The sequence below is a fragment of the Schistocerca gregaria genome, chromosome 1 (genome assembly GCF_023897955.1).
Source record: "Schistocerca gregaria isolate iqSchGreg1 chromosome 1, iqSchGreg1.2, whole genome shotgun sequence".
In the NCBI taxonomy this organism is placed as follows: Eukaryota; Metazoa; Arthropoda; class Insecta; order Orthoptera; family Acrididae; genus Schistocerca; species Schistocerca gregaria.
This window is the reverse complement of record NC_064920.1, coordinates 375,091,753-375,102,280: the sequence shown is the minus strand read 5'-3', so window position 1 is coordinate 375,102,280 and position 10,528 is coordinate 375,091,753. Positions and strand designations below refer to the sequence as shown.

The 10,528-nt window shown below is 37.4% G+C and overlaps 1 protein-coding gene across 3 annotated transcripts in view; it reads right to left on the bottom strand.

The window, feature by feature from the left end:
* Positions 1–5,018: 5,018 nt before the first annotated feature.
* LOC126347233 (DNA polymerase alpha subunit B) overlaps positions 5,019–10,528 on the bottom strand; it is an 89,981-nt gene continuing 84,471 nt past the window's right edge. For all 3 annotated transcript variants that reach the window (XM_050002253.1, XM_050002255.1, XM_050002254.1), the window contains 7 exons: positions 9,809–9,924; positions 9,410–9,680; positions 9,019–9,289; positions 6,925–7,156; positions 6,585–6,794; positions 6,104–6,290; positions 5,019–5,736 (listed from right to left, as the gene is read on the bottom strand). In XM_050002253.1, coding sequence (XP_049858210.1) covers positions 5,593–5,736; positions 6,104–6,290; positions 6,585–6,794; positions 6,925–7,156; positions 9,019–9,289; positions 9,410–9,680; positions 9,809–9,924 — 1,431 coding nt within the window. In that variant the 3' untranslated portion in view covers positions 5,019–5,592. The remainder of the gene's footprint in view (positions 5,737–6,103; positions 6,291–6,584; positions 6,795–6,924; positions 7,157–9,018; positions 9,290–9,409; positions 9,681–9,808; positions 9,925–10,528) is intronic.

Sequence of the window (10,528 nt, the reverse complement as noted above, 5' to 3'; positions counted from 1 at the left end):
AATGTTAACATTAATAGTAGCCAAGAAAAATGTTCCTAACCATTGAAAAACAGATGTTGGGGAAATGCAAATAAAGATAAGACTATGAAACAATGATTTTATTCTTACTTTAGTACATTCCAACTTCATATGAAGGTCTATTTGGATCTTTTAGTTCTTCAAACTGGTCCTCAATCTTTCTTCTTGCTTGCTGTGTGGCCTGGCAACACTATTTCTCAATTTCTGTGACAGCCATGTCAGCTTTTTTAATCCGAAGTTAAGTCTCCTTTTTCAAAACCTTAACACAGTTCGTGCCTGGAGATATGCCTAGATGACTCAAAATTTTACACTTTGCTAAATTTCCTTCACTGAAGCTTGTAATAAATTCGTACACTCACAACTGAAATGCAGACATCAAAATAAAAGCTGCTATTGGTAGCCATGACCGTACAACATTGTTGAACGACTCACGGATTTTGCGTTCCACCGTGTAGGCACTTACACAAGAGATCAGGATGGGCCAAGTCTCTAAATATGGGTTTTATTTGTTCCATGACAGCGAAAAGAAGATGAGTGTGGTCATAAGGCTCATTTTTCTCTTGGGCTTTTCAGAATTTGCACCAGCTTGTCCCACCTTTGGGGCATAGCCCGCGTCCAGATGTGTCTTCACTGGTAGCCGTCAAATTAAAAGATTCTGCCCACACTACTGCCTTCATGTCCTTTAGAGATTTTGTAGCATTCCTTCTTACAGCTAGGCCATAATATAGTTGTATTTGATTTATAGCCTCACCAATAAGGCAGACACAACCCCCAATGGTTTTCCCGTAGGAAAGTTTTGTTTTCCTAAGTTTCTGTTTCAATTTCCTGAGGAAACTACCCACCCGCTTCTGGACGTGACCGCAACGTTCCAATTTCTCATTTGAGATGTTGGGACCATATGGTTTGGCCTCACAAACATTAGGGTATGAAGCACTGTCCCCGTCTCCTAAATAGTACTTTTAATGCACTCAATATTTCAGCAGCAATTCTTGGAACATTTACACAACTCATTTTACCTCTATTCCTCCACTTACTCCAGAGTGGTTAGCTAGGCAATCAGCATCATGATTGTTGGTCATTCAATTTTCACATCTCTATTACCATCATTTTCACTGATACTTCCTTCAGCAGCAGCCTTCATACTCTCTACGCAGACCTCTTTTGCAGCATCTTATAGTAATATTTGAAAACTGGCGGAGTCAGCAAGTTCATTACACCACAGAAAGTTTTCGCCACTTAATCTTTCCCAATACATTGGAATGCGTAGGCTAATTGAACATTCACTTCTGATTGTTTTAGAGTCTGGTAAGCATGGAGAATTAGTGGTGGACACTTAAAAAAGAACAGTCACTGCACTTTATTATCATCGGTACTTGTACGCCTAGCCTGGTTCCAGTAGAGATGGTAAGGAATTCTTTACATTTTATACACACCACAATTTGGCTAACTAGGTTACCTAAACTTTTGATATTAACATAGCAACCTCCTCCTTTTCCATATATCTCTTAATTCGCCAAGTTACAGGTAAGCTTCTTAGAAGAGGAGCTTGTTTCAAGAGCCAAGCAGCATCGGTACTAATACTAGGCCTAAGCTAATGACAATGAACTAGGACTTCAGATCTCCCCCCACTGAACTCATGTTTTCTTTTCTTGTTTTGTACTCACAGCATTTTTACATAATATAAACTTATTAGCTGAGATACGAATACCGTAAACAAACTTCACTTTCAATAATAATTTTTAAAAAAACCTGGCAGCTGTTTTCATCATTGTTGCCAACAGTATTTCCATCAGTGTTACCAACTAAGCTTTCAACAGCTGTACTATAACAAGTAGTCACTAGTGAGTAAAAAGAAGGCAGAGTTCATGAAAAGTGTGCGTCGCAGGGTTTGTAAAACGGAAACCACTCAACATAAATTATTAAATTTGGTATAGGTACTACAGTGTGTCCTTAAAGAACTATAGCACAGCACAAAGGACAGATGTATTTAAAGGTGATTTTTATGTGAATATGTTGACTGTAGAGAGGATATAAAATGTAGACTGGCAATGGCAAGGAAAGTGTTTCTCAAGAAGAGAAATTTGTTAACATCAAATATAGATTTATGTATCAGGAAGTCGTTTATGAAAGTATTTGTTTGGAGTGTAGCCATGTATGGAAGTGAAACATGGACGATAACTAGTTTGGACAAGAAGAGAATAGAAGCTTTCGAAATGTGGTGCTACAGAAGAATGCTTAAGATTAGATGGGTAGATCATGTAACTAATGAGGAGGTATTGAATAGGATTGGGGAGAAGAGAAAGTTGGTGGCACAACTTGACCAGAAGAAGGGATCGGTTGGTAGGACATGTTTTGAGGCATCAAGGGATCACAAATTTAGCATTGGAGGGCAGCGTGGAGGGTAAAAATCGTAGAGGGAGACCAAGAGATGAATACACTAAGCAGATTCAGAAGGATGTAGGTTGCAATAGGTACTGGGAGATGAAGCAGCTTTCACAGGATAGAGTAGCATGGAGAGCTGCATCAAACCAGTCTCTGGACTGAAGACAACAACAACATGTTGACTGTGTAATAACAGTTTACTACAACACGATTATAGTTCGATATAGAACCTATAAGGAATTCTACTGGCAGTAAGGTGAATATTATGAGTACACTATACATTGTACTGTGTGTGTGTGTGTGTGTGTGTGTGTGTGTGTGTGTGTGTGTGTGCGCGCGCGCGCTAATATGAAAACATTTTGATAAGGGACGTATAGAGTCGTCACTAACAATGAAACTGCAACCAAATGGGTAACAAACACATCTACATACCTCAACCTACATGTTTTAAGCAAAAACAGGAAAGTGTGTGGCATTACAGCATTTTCTGTCAGACAAGTCACATTGGTATTAACATCACTGATCAGTGCTTAGCATTCTGCTTCCATGAGTACATATGGGTGTGCTACTTCTCCCTTTTTGGCTATGGTCACTCACTCTACAAGTTTGTCACTTTAGCTGAGAATTCGGATGCTAGTTTCCAGTTTTAATGGGTATTTGTTTCCATAGAAGCCATGTCGAAAAATAGCTCTATATTGCGAATATATTGTTACTTGAAGAATGTGACTAGCTGGTATATGAGAGGGTGTCTCATTGACTGTATGTGACTAATGTACATTTATTTAAGAGACAGCCTAGAAGGTGCAATAAAATTTGAGTTCTTTATGCACTGCACTGTTCTTGTGTAAAATATCAAAATTAAATATTCTGCACTATTATGCAGTGGTCAGACTACTCATAATACTGACCGGCACTGCCCTCTAGTGCTACAGAAATTTAGTCAACACAATTAATATGGTGAATTGCGCAAAGCATGGAAATCACTTCCACCGATGAGGGGCGGCAGCCTCAAGATTTATGTTAAAAAATATAAAGATTCAATCTGCAGAGGAATCTTCTGAAAGAGGGGCTAAATCCTTGAAGGTGACCCTTGGATAAAACATTTTAACACAAGAACAACCATAATCATGAAAATTTGCAGGCTATTATGTTGATCTGACCACTGCATAACAGCCCAGAATATTTATCTTTCACAATGAATACAATATTCAAAACTTACTACACCATAAAGCCTATCACTTATGCAAATTTGTGTCACACACAGACACCATCCCTCAGTTTCAGCTAGTCACATTCCTCACATTACAGTATATGTACAACATGGAACTTTGTTTTGGCATGATTTTTCTAGAAACAAATTCCCAATAAAACTGTTCCTCAGGACTTTTAAGAGTGTGTCAAGAAAGTTGTTCTGCTCTGCCGCCATCACAGCACTCTTGTCACTGTTCCACATATTCACACTCGTCCCGGTGGTCCATTGTCTTTCCACTGACTCCCACACAGCTAGATTCTGTTGCGTTTGCATTTGTTAGGGATCATTCAAAATGTTTTAACACCAGCTCTGCGACCACATTCTGTATAAGATGTTTGAACACAAAAAATATTAATCCAGCTGAAATTCATCATCAAGTTTTAGATATGTATGATTGAATGGTGAGAAAGTGAGGGAGGCAATTCAATGCTGGTCAAACCATTGCTCATCTGTTGTCAAAGATGGTTTGGTTGAGAAAGTGAATGAGAAACTTCGTGAAAACAGATAGTTGACAGTAAGAATGCTTTGTGACAAGTTTCCACAAATTTGAAAGCCTGTTTTGCAAGTGTCACAAATCACTTAAATTTTTGCAAAGTGTGTTCCTGTTGGGTTCCAAAAACACTTACAACAGCTCACGAAATAAAGTGCCTTTGCAGTGCTTTGAAATTTCTTACCTAATAAAGTAACAAGGGAGATGGAATTCCAAAACAGAATTGTGGCCGGCAATGTAGTCCAGAAACAAAATGACAGTCAATGGAAAGGAGGCATTCACAATCCCTCAAAAAACAAATTCAAAATAATGTTGTAAGAACAAACTGTCAGTGCACTGTGTTTAAGAAAACTTTGGTGCACAATTCAAAAGATGTGGAATAATCAGAAAAGGCATATGTTGCTTCATGACAATGCACATTCCCATTCTACCGGCATCACTCAAAACCTTATTCAACAGTTCAGTTGGCAACAGGCTGATCACCTGCCATACAACCATGATCTCTCACCTGCTCGAACTTTTTAATGTGATTTTGCAGGAAGGCACTTTTACAGCAATGACAACACGAACAACTGTTCAACAGTGGCTGTCTTCACTGACAGTATCTTTCTACGATGAGGTTGGTTTCCCACTATGATGAAAGTCTGAACAATGGTAGCACTATGTAGAAAAACAGTTTTAGGAAATGATCTATCTTGTAAATTTTAATTTGAAGCAAGGAAAGAATGGGTTTGTGTTTTTCTCCAAAAAATTGTGTGCAACTTTCAGCTTCCCCTATTATTAATGGTTATGTTTTTAAGCCGAAGGTTTAAGGTGAGGTACCATTACAAGTTATGTCTTGTAGGTTTTGCACAGAAACATACAAACACAATGAAATAAATTTTTTGTACAAAATGTTTTATAGTGTCTCAAAACATTCACCTTAAGACTAAACATTTTCAGAAACCTGGACCAGTTCTCCAGAGAAAAAATTAATTCTGCACATTAAAGTAACATATTTTCAGAAAAAGTGATCAATATCACACATCGTTCACAGCACTTCAAGGCGCTGATATTAAGTTTGGCATTCACAAAAAATTATCAAATGAAAACCTCAACTTTTAAGTGCTCATCGTTAACAAACTACTCTGCCGACTTTTGAGCTGCAACTAAATGAACAACAAGAAATGATACTTTAAGATAATGGCACATCTGAATGGTACCACCTAGGGCCAGTTTTAGCTTGAAAGAAAACCATCAAATTTCTACTTCCACTTGCATCTTTTCATAAAAATCTTTACATTAATAGAGGTTTCTAATATCTCACACAAATGATTCACAGCTTAAAATCTGCAGGAAATTTGACACGGACCAACTGTGTGCATGTTTCATCTCAGTCCTATTATCTTAAGATAATTTCCAAGCATGAAGTACATAAATATTTTTAAAATTTGGACGTCCATTAATACAGTTAAATCTTCAAAATCTGAGCAACAACACTGACAGGAAACTGCGATCCTTGTCCTGCAGCTTTTATTTCTAAACGTGCCATACTCCCACCAACCAATCCTTTGGCAAGCCGCTCTGGATTAACAACCAAGCAACCTTTTATGTCCTGAAACAATTCCATGAAAAACTATAATTAGAAAAAACTTATTTTATCCAATACAATTTCATGTACTATTGACAATAGAATCAATGTATAAATCAAATTGAGAGAGTGAGAAAGAGAGAGAGATTGAGAGAGAGAAAGAGAGAGAGAGAGAGAGAGAGATTGAGAGAGAGAAAGATTGAGAGAGAGAGAGAGAGAGAGAGAGAGAGAGAAAGAGAGAGAGAGAGAGAGAGAGAGAGAGAGAGAAAGAGAGAGAGAGAGAGAGAGAGAGAGAGAGAGAGAAATACTGTTGGTGGGAAATGTTCTTTACATTCTAGAAGCTATGCATTGTATAAAATTACCAATTAGGCACTGGAAATATTAAACTCACCTTTATGAAATAACGTAAATCTGATGGCAAAATAAGAATGTGTGGTGCAACAGGAAGTGGTGAAAGTTTTTCCCAGTGGCCCAGATCCACACTTAACTCTTCAGCAGGTGGAAAAAGTGGATAAAAGTTCCGCTGGGACAGAACATGACCAGCCAACCGCCCAAGACGGTCTGAACCCTGAGCAGGACTGCAAGAATGCATTGAAAATTAACGATACTTGTCTTAGTCAGAACATGGGTGTAACTTACAAACAAATGCCAGAGCACAAATCAACACATTTTGCACACTTTCTACTCTTGAACTGATCTTATCACTGAATTAACTTTTAGTTTAACATGACTAAAACCATATTTGAAGTATCACAAAACAGTCAGGTAAGAGGTTAGTTTGGGTTCTGTGGATATTTTAAAACCAAACAGAATCAAACTTCAACCAACTTAAAAGTTACTTATATCTTACAATATTATCTAGCACCACTTACTAAGATATCTCTTCCTTCCCAAGGTGGAACAAGACGTCTACAGATGTAACACCAAACTTAACACCACCAATTGAAAACTGGCACGGATCAGACATAAAATGCAAGTTAGTATACATTAATCTTTTTGTACGTAAAAATGGTGGTGTTGGGTATATCACATGATGATGAACATCTCGCCAACATGGTACAACAATAACTTGTGTGTGAGACCTAGAAAGAAAATAAAGTTTCACTAATGGGATTTTTATACCCTTTCTTAATACACTGCAACTAGAACATAAACAATGCCGTCAGATAAATAATATGTTGAAAGCTCATGCTGTCAGCAACATAACCTCACCCTCTAATTGGTTCCATAATTCCTTCAACTATCTTCTCAAACAGAGAATCATGTGTTTCTGCAAGTTTTCCTTCCTCAACATGTGGATGCTTGGCGTCTACAAATGGCCCCACTAGTATCAATGCATGTGGCTCATGGTTTCTTATGTAAGACACCAAGTCCTCCAAAGGCTGATACATCAATGTATCAGTCTGTGTGTAAGGACCAGCTGCCACGACAACTTGGAGAGGTCCTGATACAAAAGGTTACACATGTAAAAAATAATCTCAACTAGATAAATGTAAAATCGTTTGTGAGAAAGAGAAATGCATGTAAGATATTGAAGACAAAACACAAATTATACACCGGCATTACTAATGTTATCTACTTCTGCATGGAAGTGGACAGTAACACTGTTGATTGTGTTCAGTAGTACTTTTTTTTTTACCTTCATTACCTATTTTACAACCATAAATGTGACAGTTCACAGTAAGTCATAGTTATTGTTGTTTGAACTATTATGTCAGTATCAGAAAATGATCTGGATTTCATAGCCCAATTTTAACCACAAATGAGAGTAATAATACTACAAATTTATTAGAGAGCAACCAGCAGATTCAAATGATGGAAGGCTACTGCCAATTTAGTTTACTACATATCACCCAAAATATGTTGTGCTCATTGCTATAAATACTGGTTTGATGTAGCTCACCATGACAGGAGTCTATCCTATGCAAGCCTCTTCATCTCCACGTAACTCTTGCAACCTACATCCATGTGAACCTGCTTACTGTATTCAAGCCTTGGTCTGCCTCTACAATTTCTACCCCCCAAACACTTTCTGCCATGACCAAATTCACAATTCCTTGTTCCCCATGTTACAATATAACTATACTTAATGGCAGGAAACCTATTAGCAGAAATGTTTCACTGTGTTATTATTTGTATTCCTGTAACCGAATGGTGCATAATTCATTATTCACTCACATTAACATCACTGACCATTCAGAAGATACTGTATGAAATACCTAAGTTTAAACTTCAAATATCTGATTACCCAGTATCAGATGAATGCCTCTTGACTCAGCTAAGAACAAAAACGAGAATATTTTCCTAAGGCCCAATTTACCTTTCCTTTAACAAAAATTATTCAATGAATTCACTTGAATGTCATAGCTCCTGTCTCCATTGTGTAAATTCAGGGAGAGTAAGCTAATACAACACAGATACTATAGGAATATATTTACTGAATATACAGTGTAAATGAGTGTCAATGAATAACTGATGTGTGTCTTGAATGAAACATGTCATTAGTGTTTTATGGAGATTTCTGCTGACTAAGCTTTTCACTTCTTTAAATAAATGTCTTTTTCCTTTCCTCTTGTATTTCCTTGTTCTCTTACCTTCATCTTCAAACCAACTCATGAAAATATAGACATCATGAATATGAGCTTTAAAAATTCTGCCCCCTCTCCTCCAGTTAACCAAGATGGTCCAACACCAACTAGAATATTTATGAACAGCAAAATCTTTATTAAAAAAAAAAAAAAAAAAAAAAAAAAAAAAATAGAATATTTATGAACAGCAAAATCTTTATTTCAGTGAAAAAACAAACAAACACACACACTTTAATGAAGGGATAGTTGAATGGGATGTCAGCAGTGCAGTGCCCCTTGTTGAATGGGATGTCAAGCACTGCAGTGTCCCTTCACCATACAGTGGGCCATGTATTTAAACACTCATCTCTTACTAGAGAAACTTTTTTCACTTTAACCTCTGGAGCAAGAAACAAGAGCAGTGTCTGAATTTTAAATCATATTGATATAAAAGGCACAGGAAACCCAGCAAAAACTTTTCGACTGTATAAAGGAAGCTGCCTTTGCCTTCTATAAATAACTATAAATAATCATGGCCACAAAGCAAATCAAAAGTGCAGCAATTCACAAATAAGACCCCAATTCAACCCAGAAGTCATTTCTTCCTATTATGGTGCTGGAATTTAGCTATTTAATGGATAGGTAGGGTACTACAAATATGGAGGAAAGATTTTAAACAATAAAAAATAGTTTCTTTCATTGAGTACTATGCATATAAGAATTTGCTTTAAGGTCTTACCATCATCTTTGCTGAATGTTGGGAGAGAGTCTGCAAGGACAGGTTTTATGTCTGTGTACAGTTTCTTAACAATCACTTTCTTTCCATCAAGATTAACACCTTCTATGGCAATTATTTGTCCTGGAAACAGCGAATAGGTTTCAAGCTGGCTAAGGTCGAGAGCAACAGATTTTCCACAACCAAAACTCTGTTCACTCTCCAAAAGTACAGAGGTTGGGTTTAGTCTGCCATTAGCATCACAACAAACTCTCCCAGCCGCTACAAATAGTTCCTAAAATAAAAAAATCAAAGCACAATAATTCACAATTTACTGATTGAACTTTCATAAATACTGTGCAAAAACAAGATTTTTTTCAGTTTCAATCTCTGTATAACACCTTAAAATACTAACCGCATGCCTTACAGTTGGGTTTGTGGGTTCAGAAAGATTGTTCTGCTGAAGTAATTCTTGACCCAATTCATGAATCACATCATCCAAAATTTCCGCTTTCTCCTGAAGACGTTCAAACATAAAACGAAACCTCTGGTGTTTTACTTCATCATGGGTAACTATTGGTGTAAATTTAGTTTGAGCTGACCATGAGGCACCTTCACAGTTCCCATGCTCTAAGACAATGTCACCAGAATTAGTTCGAGACTCATACTTCGTAGACGGAGTTGCACTAGAACAACAAATATATGTTACTCTCACTCTCTCTGTGTCTGTCTGTCTGTGTGTTGTCAATCCGTCCAATTTACAGCATTCATAATTTGTAATACATCTTAGCATATAAAGAGTGAAAACACTTACACTTTGGGAGAAAAACTTGCTGGAGAGAAGACTGCTCTTGGACTACGCCCTTGTGATACTAGTTTCTTCACTGCACTGCCATCTGGAGTATTTTCCTTAGGAACATCCTCTTTTCTCTGAAACCAGATGTCAGTTCTCTTATATGATCACACAAACGGAAAAATTACTTAAATTTAACCTCAGTGCTTACTGAATACTGCAAAATTGCTTTGCTGCAGAAAATTCATGTGTATTTACTACTAGTTAACTTTTGAGGTTTAATTACAGGTATGGGGGAAAAGGGCAGCCCAGTAAAGATTGTAACGAGAGGGGCAATGTAACTTCCTCTCACTGGACAGTCACTCAACCTCTACTAGGTGCAGGGTATCTACGCAGATAAGGCAAAAAACTCCAAGATTTTTTCTCAGTTAAAAATTTTTCTCGGTCGAAAAAACACTTCTCTAGTGAAACTCCACTTTTCCGCAGTGAAAGTGTATTTCTACTTGACATCATACTTTCCCTCAGAGCTGTGAAAGATATGTTTATTCATCCGGGGCAGAAGTTTCAGACACTTTAGGAGGACGGGGGGGGGGGGGGGGGGGGGGGGGGGGGGGGACATTTTGTGAAAATCTTTGATGCATGACAACATTTACACAGCATACTTTTGTATTCCATAAGTATAAATACAAATACCACCAAATACAGCACGGCACCTTACGAAGCACTTAAATCGAGATTACG